The sequence below is a fragment of the Cydia amplana genome, chromosome 5 (assembly GCF_948474715.1).
Source record: "Cydia amplana chromosome 5, ilCydAmpl1.1, whole genome shotgun sequence".
Lineage (NCBI taxonomy): Eukaryota > Metazoa > Arthropoda > Insecta > Lepidoptera > Tortricidae > Cydia > Cydia amplana.
This window is the reverse complement of record NC_086073.1, coordinates 9,887,155-9,901,887: the sequence shown is the minus strand read 5'-3', so window position 1 is coordinate 9,901,887 and position 14,733 is coordinate 9,887,155. Positions and strand designations below refer to the sequence as shown.

Here is a 14,733-nt window from a genome sequence, read left to right as displayed (position 1 = left end):
GTCTGTTTTGTGATTTATTGAAACGTAATGCTGATGTACACAATATGTACTGAATTAGTACATACTTAAAAAAAATTGTACCTCAATAGATCGAGAGTACAATTAACTCAATTCGGACTTGCTCTAGAGCATCTCCCCAGCAACCCCAAAATTTATTTAAAGAAAATTCACGTAAATACCTACTTTTTAGCAAAAAAGACACTGAAAAAAATTGTACTGTGGTTTTTAACGTTGAATCATAACTGACTAACGCCATGGCTAGTTAAATTACCTAATTGTCGCCAGGACGCAAGCGCATCCAGCCGACTTCTCAAACGTACGAAACTTTGTATTTTTATATACAATGGGATACACACATTTTATTTATGTTATGAACTTGGTTTCTGGTGAGAGTTCCAATGTTTTCTTGTCAACCAGCAATGGTGCATTGATCATAAACGTACCTATTTATTTTTAGGGTTCCGTACCTCAAAAGGAAAAAACGGAACGGAACGGAAACTGCTGAACCAATTAAGTTGAAAATTGGTACACATATGTAAGTCTGTAACCCAAAGACGGACATGTAACGTAATTAAATGAATTTTAAACATAGGGGGCACTTTTGGGGGGTGAATGAGACCGTTAAAAAACAAAGTTTTGCAAACTATATCGTGTTATATATCATATTAAAGAGCTCATTGTGAGAATCTCAAATATATTTTTTTTGTTCCAGGGTTCCATACTGAGGTCTTATGAAACAAATGAGTTCTTTACTAAGATACATACAGATTTTAAAATGTGGAACTCAAGCCCTTTCATAAATGATACCCCACACTTGACCTAATAATAGTACCCAGTAACATTGCTGGTTGACAAGAAAACATTGGAACTCTCACCAGAAACCAAGTTCATAACATAAATAAAATGTGTGTATCCCATTGTATATAAAAATACAAAGTTTCGTACGTTTGAGAAGTCGGCTGGATGCGCTTGCGTCCTGGCGTCAATTAGGTAATTTAATTAGCCATGGCTAACTGATTCAACGTTAAAAACCACAGTACAATTTTTTTTCAGCGTCTTATTTGCTAAAAAGTAAGTATTTACGTGAACTTTCTTTAAATAAATTTTGGGGTTGCTGGGGAGATGCTCTACAGCAAGTCCGAATTGACTTAATTGTACTCTCGATCTATTGAGGTACAATTTTTTTTAAGTATGTACTAATTCAGTACATATTGTGTACATCAGCATTACGTTTCAATAAATCACAAAACAGACAGTGGGGTTGCCACGGAGCATGACGTAACTTTTAACACTGATTTCCCAGTGAAAATCGATGATATATTTTTTTTTTACTATTTTTCCTAGAAACGGCAATTATGTGATATATATATTAATTTCGGGCAAAACGAAAAAATCATGCATTTAAGGGTTAAAGCCGGTCAAACAAGTTTGTCAGTAGAAAAAGGCGCGAAATTATTTTTTTCTTTAGGTTAACCCTTGGCGCCTACATATTTTAAATTTGTCGCTCTTTTCTTTACTTATATTTCTCTATGGCGCTATGAGCTTTGTATTAGTCAGCATCAATGTAGCATCTCATTTTCGGTAACTAGCCCGTGCAGAGTTCATAACGGCTGACCGGAATCTCCGAATAGGTATATAGCCAGGGGAATGAGATTGCTCTAGCTAGAATAATCCGGCTATGAAGGCGGTGTAGACGTGCACGCCGAAAAAACAAAAGATTTTGTGGTCATATATTTTTATTATAAATGCACAATGGTTTAAGATTGCACAGTAGCAGCAGCAGCCGGGGCGGTGGTGGCGGCGGCTTCCTCCCTGATGCGGTCCTTCTTGAGGGTGCCCATGAAGGCGGCCTTGTCTGCCGGCGTCTGGAAACGACCATGACCGAACTTGGACGATGTGTCGATGAACTTCAGGTTGATCTTTTCAAGGGCAGCCCTCTTGGTGTGGACGCGAAGAGACTGAAAAAATAATAATAATGTGATATTGGCCTTTTTCATCATACTCAAAATGTGGTGTTTGCACACAAAGATAGTTAATTAGAAAAGGACCAGCTTAATTTCCCCTCAGACTTCTCAGTCTTAGCCTCCCCACCTGTCGAATCCCACGATATGACGTCACCATAAGCGTTCTGGCTCATATATGAGCCGTGGGAGCTGACAGATTAACATGGATATCTTAAATTACTAAAATGATTAATGTAGCTTAAACTTTCTTTAACGCCTATTTTAGTGTCTCTCTGCTAGGCAAAGGCCTCCCCTATTCATCCCTGTCGCGTTATTTGAACCAAACATGATGATCTGATAAGTAACTCATCTTACCTTCCTGAGGGTGATAACGCGTTTCTTGGGTCCCATGCAGCAACCCTTGATCATGACGAAGTCATTGTTGACCTCACCATAGTGGGGGAAACCACCCATGGGGGTGATGGATTTCTCGGACAGGTCGTACTCAGTGCTGGCATTGTTCTTGACAACCTTGCCATCCTTGGTGTGGATACCTGCGGAAATGCTCATAATTAGGCACTGAACATGTCTAGGCCGAGATTTATAGTTTGAATTGTAACATCAGTCCGCCCTAGTATAATCTTCACTTGAGATTCAGGTTCTAACCGTATTTTAGCGTGTAAGTTGGATCATCACTTGTTTTACTAGTAAATAATAGATATTATGACACAAGTACAAAACATGTCGTGTAGGAAGCCATTTTGTTGCCAGCTGAACATGGGTCAACAGTGTCAAGGTCAAGACACGCAAGCTAAAAAAATAATACCAAATTCACATGATCTCTAGTGAAAGTTGTCCACTATGACCTGAATTTCAGCTTGCACAGCATGAAAAAAAACATGCTGCTTACATGCTGTTCACAAAAAATTTGTCTTTGGTGTAATACTAAATGTATGGATTTGAGGGATTAATACACAGACAAGACATCCTCTAGACTGAGCATAGTAACGCTACACCCTCTGCCACTTATACGGTAGTTTTACTCCATCTTCGAATCAATCCCGTGCCGTGATTGGTCCGTGTCTTTGAATGGACCAATCACGGCACGGGATTCGCTCACCTCGTCCCCCCGCACCCCGGTATTTTTGGCAGTATCGGTTTCATTAAATAATTGCTCTAAACTCCGTCTAGAGGATTCCTAGTCTATGGATTAATACCATTAATCATAAACAATATATTTACCTTGTCCAATACGGTAAATCTTCTTGTTCATTTCAGTGCGGTGGTGGTATCCCTTCTGACCAGCACGGGCGACAGTGAAGGAAACTCTTGAAGGATGCCATGCTCCAATACAAGCAACCTTGCGCAGACCCTTGTGCGTCTTGCGAGGCAGCTTCTTCGTGTGCCAACGGGAAGTGACACCTGTGAACATTAACATCAGATTAAGCACCTTGTATTAAGAAAAACATGCTTACCAAATTATAACTACATTTAAAATAAATATCTGGCAGTATTTGGCAGGAATTAAATTATTGCTCAATGTTGATCTAATATTTGAAAACTAACCCACCTTTGTATCCCTTGCCCTTGGTGACACCAATGCAGTCAATCATCTCATCCTGAGTGAACACAGAGTCAATGGGGATGGGCTTCTCCAGATGTTCCCTGGCCCACTTGACCTTGTCTTCAATGGTGCCACCGTTAATCTGGATTTCCATGATGTGAGCTTTCTTTTGACGCTGCTTCAGCAGCTTCATCTGGGTGTGGGCGATGAGCCTCACCACAGTGCAGTAACGGATCATCTTCTTGAAGTCCTTCTCAATGGACTTGCGGCCGAGCTCATCTTGCCACCTCTTGCTGGACTTGGTGAAAGCCTTCTTCTTGCACTTGTACCTGATTGGGGCACAGAGTAAAGCAGCTGGCTGTAAGAGAATCCAGGCGGCCTCATCGTTGAGCGGAGACCACTTGGTAACAATATGCTCCAGGGCATACTTTTGGGTAAACTCTCATCCAGCGATAGGAGAGCTGATTTTGATTGGATTAGTAATGACAACAAAAAGAACAAATCAAATTAAGCTAAGATAACTTGGACTAAAGTGAGGTATTTTTCTGTAGCAGCTTTATGGAATTGGCAAATTATGCAGCTTAACCTAATATTTAATATAAAGTCCGTCAACCAAATCTTGTCAGTAGTAAAAGGCGGCAAATTTGAAAAATCGCGGGTTAGCAACACTGTGTTCAAATAATTCCAAAACGCGTGTCATCTGTGTTTTATCTGTGGAATGTGGATCGTGAATGACAGCCGTCACCTTATTTGTTTTCATTCTGAATCGTTTCTGTTTCAAGAGATATTTCTGCTGTCACCATTAAATACCAATACATTAAATAAGAATAAGCAAAGCTAAGGGGCCTACAATGTACAATCATGCTCGTTGATGGTAAACATTACTGAAACAAACAAACAAGTACTGGAAGAACTCTTTCGAACTTTTAAGATTATGTTCAGTTTTTTTTTTGTTTTAGGGTTAAAAGGCATAAATAAAATTAAAACGTATGCCTAAATCTATCCAACAAGACCATAAATTGTGTCCTGGAAACCGTCCATAGGCCCACATGTCTAATATTTTCAGCAATCAGTTGTGACTATTTACAAAGGTAAACCTTTTAAACAGTATTAAGAGCCTTGATTATATCGCCGTTCTTTCGCAATATCTACCTAATCCATACATGTTTGTTGCAGGATTAAATCTTGCCCAATATAAGGCGTTCGTAGTAGGTAGTATCTCTTCAGACAATACTTACCTATGGCGGTTTATGTACGTGTACAACGCAACCAAGTCGAAAAGTGACCCTTATCTTATTTACCTTTAAATTAAATAAACACCGAAATATCAGTTGTTTTATTTTTAATATGTATATTGTGCAATATATACCAATAAAAAAAAATACACAGGTATGTCATATTCATCCAGAACAGTACACTAATTTACATTAACAAGTGGCATATTATATTGTAAATAACAAATATATGCACTATCTAATTAATATCTGCATTTTGATATGATTTTATTTTAGTAAACTTAGAAGACATAGATAGGGAACAAAGAGAATATAAGCACTACGATAGGTAGTTGTTTTTGATATCTTCAAATTTGTTCATCATTTTGATTAACATTGTTTTAACATCGCTTTTAAATTGTCCGTCCATCGTCCATGTTTCAATTTTTTTCAATAAACCGCGAGTGACAATTTGAATTGACGTACGCAAGGCGCGCTCAGCGGAAAAAAAAAATCTTTTGGTTCGATGTACATTGCTGCTTTTCTTAGCGCAATACTGCTCTTTGAGTGTTGCCCTACTTTAGTTTGCTTTACATTGCTACTGACAAGATTTGGTTGACGGACTATAAATACACGATTTTTGCGAATTTATGAATTAACTCCAGTTACAACACTTATAATAAAAAAAAAGAAAATTTGTCGAATCTAATTAAGTATAGAACTTACCAGTTCTTGTAGAAGCGACGACGGCAGTCCTCAGACATGTGCTCGGCCCACACGGTGAGCAGAGCGCGGAGCCCGTGCGGAGTCTCGATGTAGCCGACAGCGCCCACCGCCACCATGGGGGGAGTCTCTATGATGGTTACTGCCTCTACGATCTCCTTTTTGTTGATCTCTGAAAAGTTAAACGGTAAGTATATTTAGTAGGCCACAGTCAAAATGTACAATCGAATGCTGTACAACATACACTTAATCATTTAGTACCTAAAACCTACTACGATTTAAGAACTGCGTGCATTTCAGAGAAGGAAAAAGCTAATCAACAGATACACGGAAAAAGCACTAAATGCAACTCGTGTGAACGAAAACGTGTAGTAGGCACATAAAACAAAGTTACTTACTTGATCCAGGACGGTCGGGTTCACGGACCACGTGGGTCATACCGGCCTTGTAGCCGATGAAAGCGGTAAGATGCACTGGTTTGCTGGGGTCATCTCTGGGGAAAGCCTTCACCTTGCCACGATGACGACGGGACCTCTTCTTGGGGTAGAATCCCATCGACCCATGACGGGGTGCTGAAAACTTCCTGTGCGACTGAAAGTAACAAAAATAGCATTTCTTTACTAAGATTCACGAAGATGTAGATGACACCTTTAGTGGAAATAGCATCAGTCCGCCCTAGTATAATCTTCACATAAGATTCAGGTTCTAACCGTATTTAAAAGCGTAAAAGTTGGATCATCATTTGAGGACGTGGTTAGCTTTTAAGCTACGAAATAATTAATGAACACTATAGCCGTCATAATACTATTTACTTGATTGCACTTGAAATTTATTAAATAAATAGATGATTTCGATATTTTACGATATAACAAACGGACACTTACCATGTCGTAAGACTGTCACAACGAAAATGGCCGAATGAGAAGTTTCGACTTTTCTATTTCAACTTGACATTTGTCCATAGACAAGTAGATATGCGCGTAGCTGTTCCAACCGCTAGTCATTGCAGACGAAAAAGTGAAACTTATTTTAATGATTATAATTTTCAGTCATTTAAAGCATCCATAAATACCCTGTTAATAAAATTATTATCATCTGAGTATCATCTGAGATTGAGGAAAATAGAAAATTATTACACAAAATGTCTTTCACAAAATACAGAAAAACATTGGAGCTACTCGAATAGTTTGACTTGAGACTGACGTCAAACTCGTGAAATCAAATCAAATCAATGATGACAAATGACATGTTATTGACCAAGGCGAGGATATGCATATGCGATTTTTTTTGTTTATAATTTATTCTTGATTGGACACAACAAACTGGGTTTATTCATATTAAAATATAATTAATAAACTTTGATTGTATTCTTCATTAGTATTATTTGATAATACGCATTTTTCGCAATGAATAATTCCGCTGCCAAGGTAAGGTATTTTCATAATACTACATGTTTTGTGTTTGGGTTTATTGATAAATTTAATAATGTCATATTTCTGTAGGTTGGTGAAATATTCACCGAAGCTGGAGCTGCATTCAATAAACTGGCCGAAATGACGATGATGCTCCATCCTATGGCTGAAAATACACCTACGTATGTTTATAGAATCTATCTTATGATACCTCTTCTATGAGCTTATTACTGGCAATGTGATTGTGATTTTATTGTTGATTTTGAGGCAATCACCAGGTTGGAATTGATACTATTGGTAGATGTCTGGAAAAGGCCTCATGGTTCCCCCCAGTTCTTTAAAACACACTTTGAGAATAACAGTAGAAGTTAGATTTTGGTAATTGATCCCTGGGTATTAAAATGGACCTGATAGTGATTACCTACCTTATACAATTGTTGTCTTGTGTGAGATTTTAAAATATGAAAGTAGTTTATGGAAAAGTGATGAGTTAAGACATTATTAAATTACTTGTTTACTCAATTACACATTTTATACACTTAATAGAAAACTGTATCAAAAATTTCACTAATATCTGGGTCCACCTTGCATTAAAACAATGACATGTATGTTTTCAGTGCACCAGCAAAAACACCTGTGAAGAGAAAAGCAGCGGATGACAGACCAGTTTTAGCCGGCACCACACCACAAACAACTCACAATGTTCACGCAGCACCCATATCACAGCAGGTTAGTGTTTTACTACAATTCAGTTGGTCAGAACTAGCAAAACCATAAAGTGGATGGTAATAGGTAAATCTTATGTTGAAATTGAGGAAAAAGATGTGTAATCCCATTTGTCGATGCCCCACATGAAAGGGGACAGGAACATTTCATTCCCATTTGTCCTTGCCGAGGACCAATGGCAATGGTTTAATTCCCATTTGTCCCAAGTACAGATTGTTGGAATAAATAATTCCTGTTTGGGACAAATGGGAATTTGCCAAAACAAACTGTGAAGCCGTTGTCTGAAATGAAACTCATTTACAATTTAAAAAAAAAGATAATTGGGTTGTTTTTAATTATATTTGACACACAAGATAGATTTCTTACAAAAATCTGTTAATACTTCAAATGTATAAAATTATTTTTAAATTGCTTATACAAGTGCCTGATACTAAGTGCTTCAAGTCAAGTGTTCATAGTGCATTATAATTCAAGAAAAAGGCAGGTTGTTTTTATCTTATCATTCTTATTTAGTATTTTTATTACTTTGAATATGTCATCCCATTATCATTTTGCTTATTAGGGATATAGCTGTTATTTGGTAGTGAAATCAAAATAATTTGAAATTCTGTAATATTCATCATACTGTTTCAGGTGACCCTAAACATGTTGAATGCTCATGAATCAGAAATGGATGGAGATGGCCTCAGCAATCAAGTCAAGCTGGAGTTTGAGTCCAGCACTGAGGAAGTTACTACTTAGGCAAGGTGTATTAAAAAAAAAACAAGTTTTAGATATATGTAGTCATTATCTATTAAGCTGGCCATACACACTAGGGTATGCCTGTGCAGTATTGCCTGTACAGTCAAACTGCACTGGTAAAAATGAGTGTATGTGGCATTTGACTGTGCAGTTTCCTAACTGGCTTTACATGTGCAGTTGAACTGTACAGGCGACACTGTGCAGGCCTACCCTGGTGTGTATTGCAAGCTTAAAGTTTTACTTAACTAGTAATTAGTTAGTAATACTTAATTTTGATAATGGTAGTGCAGTGTTTTCAACCTTTTTTAAAGCAACCCATATGCATGTAAAAAAAATGCACTTGGATCAATGAACTTGTTTTTTGCCATTGTGTTGTCCCATGAGTCATAGCAGTAACAGTTACAAAAAAATCTGCATACACATATTTCTTACATGAGTAGTAGATCAGTAGTAGATAGCCTAAAAAGTAAAGGTCTTAAAAATAGTACAACTGCTTGTATAAGGTCATAAAATTCCATACCATCATTTTAAAGGGTGACCCACATGACATAATCATGGTACAAAAAAGTTGGTTCTGGGCATGAAAAAAGATTGTTGTCATATTCTACCCTCTTCCATTTGTAATGTAACCTGAATTGCAAGTCTTCACAACTCCCTCAGTTCAGTTGACACACAGGTCAACTTTGAGGGACACTGTACCACAACTAATGTAGGATACTTCAAACACATGTACCCCTTAGAAATGAGTAGGTATTATCAATTGAAACTTAGCTGTTTTGATTTCTATACCTTATGATTATTATTATGAAGCCTGTCTGTGCCTGTGATTATTTTAAAGTGACATTGATTTATTTTAAATAATCATAAGTGCACTTGTATTACATACACATTTGGAGAGTTTTGTATATATTTAAACATATTAATGCAGGTCTTTTAATAAATATTAAATTTATGTTAACACATTCACTGCCAGCACGAGCTACATGATACGAGTAGCCACACCATATGTAGTGAAAAGCTAACAAATAGATAGAGAATTGAGAACTAGCAGGTCACTGGCAGTGAATGTGTTAACAGTAAAGAAGCTGAAGTAGAAGTACTGACCTAGAAAAAAGATGACCATGTTTTGTTTAAGTAATTAACTTGTCCGATCCCGCGACCCAAAAACTAATTTTGTCGTTGTCTCCCAGTATGGCTCACATTTGAGCGTGTGGGAGTTGAAATTTTGAATATCGTGGGAAATCTGGAAAATTTATTTACGGCTCCTATTTGAGCCCTTGGGATATGACAGGTTAATATTGTGTGATGTAGGTACTCAAATGTTTTGTAATAAAAAGGTTTATATTTATCTTACATTAAAGAAAACTAAAACAATAGTTCTCTTTATCCATAGTTTTTATTATAAATAAATAATAAAAATGATTATTATCTAAAAATAATTTTATTTATTTTGTAATCAATCCTTGTTATCATGAAAACTTAAAATTTTTCTATTCCATGATGGGTTCAGAGAACCACATGCTCTCTCATGTGTGCCTTCATTAACCTTATTTTCTATGAAAAACTCCACATCACTTCTGATTTTTAATGAATCATATAAGGGGAATGTGCTACCAGATTTTTTCAATCTTCTTTGAGCATTCCTGTAACATTTCCAAGGTTGTGGCTCTATAATGATTGATCTAGATATTTTTTTGATATAGTTGATAAAATCTATTAGACCATCATCTCCATTATTAAGATGTATCCACATTGTAACAGAAAAACAGAAAGTTACATCAAATCTCTTTTTCTGATAGCCTTTTAAATAGTCTTGAATTGATTTCTGATCACTATCAGACATAATATTGCAAGTCACAAATGTAATATTAGGGATCTGATTGGTTTCTTGTGCTCTTGCGATCAGTGTTGGGTCAATATCAACAGCCAGCATATGTATATCATTTTCTGGGTAAATTGTTTTCAAGTATTGATATAGGTCTTTTGTAAGTTCTCCCGTGTTACAGCCGATGTCTAGGCACAAGAATGGCTCAGCAGCAGCAGGTGCGGGGAACATTTGTTTGTTTAGGTTATTCGTTCTGTGCTCCACATTATGGAATGAGTAATAGTTGATAAAATTACCAAATTTTACAGCACCTGGATCATTACCCAGATGATTTAGATCTTCACTTGTCATGATAAAAAACTTATTTGGATCATTTGGATATAATTCTTGAGCTGTAATCAGTCCGTATTGGTATGCGAGTCGTAAACCTATCCTAATTTAATAACCTGAATATAATATATAAACGTAATATTTCCAATTTACATTAGAAAACTGTGTAAAATAGCTTTCCAAAGTTTTATTGTAGTTGCGCTAGACTTAACTTGACATTGACGTTTACTTACTACATTTCAAATACTATCAGATATTATTAATCGAATATGACTAACATCCAACTAACATCCCTTCCCAAGAGTAGACAACTTTTATCTCGTAGCTTAACTGTTTTATTTATAAAGTTTATCTTGTTTTGATTAAATTATTTAGACTGATTCGAAAAAAATGTAAATCAGCTATTACTTATGTACTTGAGGCGGGCTCGAGGCTATCATAAGAATTGAACGTACCCACTTTGACAGTCGCCCGGTGTACGTAGGCGAGTTTCGTTTCACGCAAAGCGAAGTTAGAGTCTGTGCGGAAAGAGAAGAGTCGTGGAATGAACTGGGCTCCATACATTCCACGGCTCTTCTTTTTCCGGACAAACTCTAACTCTTGCATATTCGTGCGATAGAGAGGTAAATAACGAAATTTCAATTTTCGCGCTAGACTCTCTGACCCGGTTCCAAGGAGCATTTGTATTATAATTTTATAAAGTTTGTTTACGGAAATGACGCCGTTACCTACTCGGAAGATGAGCAATACCTACTCTTCTTCACCAAGCAAGCAGGTCCTGTATTTCAGCTATTAGAGCGTTTTCACATTGTCCGATTCGATATCCGATGTTGGATGATCCTTGGAGAAATTCAGCTGCTAAGTAGGGAGTGCCCTACCATCAAGTCCTTCATTTTTGGTTGTCATGGCCATGTCATGATGTCCGCGCGAAACCGCCTTTTTAGGGTTCCGTAGCCAAATGGCAAAAAACGGAACCCTTATAGATTCGTCATGTCTGTCTGTCCGTCTGTCTGTCCGTCCGTATGTCACAGCCACTTTTCTCCGAAACTATAAGAACTATACTGTTGAAACTTGGTAAGTAGATGTATTCTGTGAACCGCATTAAGATTTTCACACAAAAATAGAAAAAAAACAATAAATTTTTGGGGTTCCCCATACTTCGAACTGAAACTCAAAATTTTTTTTTCATCAAACCCATACGTGTGGGGTATCTATGGATAGGTCTTCAAAAATGATATTGAGGTTTCTAATATCATTTTTTTCTAAACTGAATAGTTTGCGCGAGAGACACTTCCAAAGTGGTAAAATGTGTGTCCCCCCCCCTAACTTCTAAAATAAGAGAATGATAAAACTAAAAAAAATATATGATGAACATTACCTTGTAAACTTCCACCGAAAATTGGTTTGAACGAGATCTAGCAAGTAGTTTTTTTTAATACGTCATAAATCGCCTAAATACGGAACCCTTCATTGGCGAGTCCGACTCGCACTTGGCCGCTTTTATTAAAAGGTGTCCAATAATAGACGATTTACCCTCCACGTTATAAAAATTATGTTAACTCTCGTCCAAAGTCCTTGTGGTAACATATTTGATTTAGCAAGCCTGTAATTGATATCGATACACCTATCAATAACCACAGAATAGCAGCATAATGCACTAATGATAATTGAGCAATCGCCTGCAAGCGTAACTTTGCTATTTCCTAGTTTCCTGAGTCATTACACCTACAAAATACCAAACGTATACCTGCCTACTTATAATAAAAACTCAATCCATGAACGGAAGAACACTAAGGCAATCGTGCGAAACTGCATGACGTTCTGCACAGGAACGAACTGCGCATGCGATCGAGAACAGTTAACGTTACGGAGTTTGCCCACAATGCCCACTGCCATGCTTATCATTATGTCGCGACTACTTTCTTGTACTAAATCTGCCCAAATAGAAATAATTTGATTTTTATACCGATGTGAAAGGTAAGAACTACGAACGTGTGCGTACTGGATAGTGGGCGGCGTCGCAAACAAAAAAAAAACTGATTAATAAAAAAAGATCGCACTACAGTAGGTAATTTTTAAGCCAGTGAAATGAAACATAAAAAGTTCTGAATTTGCAAAGCGTCATATACTCGTACATAGTAAAAGCTATTGGATTTTGATATGTTGTTGAGATTAAGACGACTAAGCTAGGAGGCCGTTAAAGTGTAGGAGTAGGTATTTTGTGTGTTCTGGCAAGAAGTAAACCATATTGTAAATTGATTTCTAATTACATCTTTAGTTGCACGTCTTGTGGAAGAATGTGACATATTAATCATATTCTATCCGCCATTCTCTTCAGCAAAAAAGGAGTGCTAAGTTCCGTATGAAAATGAGAAACACAGAGGATAGCTGCGCGTGGGCCGGCTCAAGCATGATTACTTGGAAGGAGGGTAAAGCCCTCATTTCCACAGACGTACTTTTACGAACGTTTCACATGCCTGTCTGTATGTCACAGGAATTTGGCATAGGTACGGAAGATAGGGTTGGTCGGTAATATTATTAACTAGAATGGAATTTTAACCTCTTTACCCATACCTAATCGAGAGCAATGGAAACACTCGAGTACTTATTTTTCCGCATAAATATATAAAAAATCGCTATAGATACTGATAGATAACGCACAGTATTCAGTGCTCGGAGTGTTCATCGCAAACCAGGTATATCTCAAATAGAACAAGATTTACTTGTTTAAGTTGTATATGTACCTACCTACTAGTAGTATTTTGTTTTTCTAAATAATATTCATAACCGCAAGCCAAAATTGTTCATTGTAATGCATCTTGTAACTTGTTCTGTTATTTGTTATATTTGTTTTCGCGATAGGCTATTCAAGATATGAGATGAGGTACTTTTAAGTACTTAAATATTGTTTTCTTGGCCGGTAGACTATTTACAGAGTGGTGATTGGTGAATAGAATGTTGTAGAGCTCCACAAAGAAAGGATTATTTAAGATCGCACGAGAAAGTCGTGCCATGTACTTTATATTCCTAAAATGCTTATTAATGATTCCATCAATAGGAATGAAAATACATAAGAGTTTATTAGATCTATCCATTTGAATTTTTCAGGACACTTTTTATAAAGCAATTTTTGAAGCATTTAATTTGTAGTTACGCGCGTAGCACGATTTTTTGTTAGATGCGGCATTTACTTGCGCCGTAGCATAGCAAGGGCGTAGCGTCGGATATCCGTATGAATTTTCGCTACGCAACGTAACACTCATGATATGTAGTAGTCGATTTAGACTCTCGCGCGAGCCACGAGACGAGCCGCGAGCCGCGCCACGAGACGCGAGTCCACCGTTTACACTCGCGTTCGGCTTGTCATTCGGTTATAAACCTTATGCCGTGCCGTTAGTGTTTAAATTATATTAGCTCGACGAGCTTGCGAGCCACGAGACGAGCCGCGAGCCCACCGCTTACACTCTCGTCTCGTGGCTCGGCTCGCGGCTCGTCTCGTGGCTCGCGCGAGAGTCTAAATCGACTATAGGAGTGGCGCGACAGTTACTCGCCCGCAAGATAGACTACCCGTCCCTCTCTAATTAATACCTACAGTGAGAAAACACCGGGTAGTCTATCTCGCGGGCGAGATACTGCCGCGCTACTACAGTGCTACTTAGGCCTAATGACCTGGACACGACTCACAGTGCGTCTCACGCGAAGCAATAAGTGCGAGGAGATGCCTAATGCTACGACTCGCAGTACATTTCGCGTGCATCAATCAGCGCGAGCTATCGTGTTAGCTATATCCATATCAATCATATCACATTCACAACCCTAACAGATTTTAATATTAGAGTCCCGCTCCAATTTCGACAACGGTAACTATTTAGAAAAACCCTCCAGAGTTTGAGTTGGTTAGACTTGCATGCAGTTTAGGTAAAACTCATTATTTCTACTTATGCCTATTCAGGCAGGATGTGCTGAACATTCAAATAAATCAATAAATGATTGATTGATTGGAACTTTGCAAATATATTTTGCCTTTGAAAGCCAACTTACCTTTGAAAGCCAACTATGCGGCATTTGAACCCAATGTCAATTTGCATCTATTTCCTCAATATCTCAAACGCACAACAACACAACACCATAACACCCCACGTTGTTTCAATGATGATATACCTCGTATCTACAGCTAATGACCATTCTTACGGAAACCTAAATAACTATATAGCTTAACGACAGTGCGTTAGTATTAATGGGTGAATCCGCCGAC

General features: G+C 37.5%; 3 protein-coding genes across 3 annotated transcripts; 1 reads left to right on the top strand and 2 right to left on the bottom strand.

The window, feature by feature from the left end:
* Window positions 1-1,726: 1,726 nt before the first annotated feature.
* LOC134647987 (large ribosomal subunit protein uL3) lies at window positions 1,727-6,443 on the bottom strand. The gene is made up of 7 exons (XM_063502413.1): window positions 6,329-6,443; window positions 5,843-6,035; window positions 5,448-5,616; window positions 3,514-3,836; window positions 3,186-3,365; window positions 2,319-2,497; window positions 1,727-1,958 (listed from the first exon to the last, which is right to left on the bottom strand). The coding sequence occupies exons 1-7, from the start codon at window positions 6,329-6,331 to the stop codon at window positions 1,758-1,760; spliced, it is 1,248 nt and encodes a 415-aa protein (XP_063358483.1). The 5' UTR covers window positions 6,332-6,443; the 3' UTR covers window positions 1,727-1,757.
* A 358-nt stretch (window positions 6,444-6,801) lies between these two features.
* LOC134648007 (uncharacterized) lies at window positions 6,802-8,532 on the top strand. The gene is made up of 4 exons (XM_063502440.1): window positions 6,802-6,871; window positions 6,947-7,038; window positions 7,474-7,585; window positions 8,216-8,532. Exons 1-4 carry the CDS (start codon window positions 6,851-6,853, stop codon window positions 8,321-8,323), a joined length of 333 nt encoding a protein of 110 aa, XP_063358510.1. The 5' UTR covers window positions 6,802-6,850; the 3' UTR covers window positions 8,324-8,532.
* Window positions 8,533-9,700: 1,168 nt separating this feature from the next.
* On the bottom strand, window positions 9,701-10,537 carry LOC134648471 (probable RNA methyltransferase CG11342). Its single transcript, XM_063502991.1, has one exon. It carries the CDS (start codon window positions 10,497-10,499, stop codon window positions 9,780-9,782), a length of 720 nt encoding a protein of 239 aa, XP_063359061.1. The 5' UTR covers window positions 10,500-10,537; the 3' UTR covers window positions 9,701-9,779.
* Window positions 10,538-14,733: the final 4,196 nt, after the last annotated feature.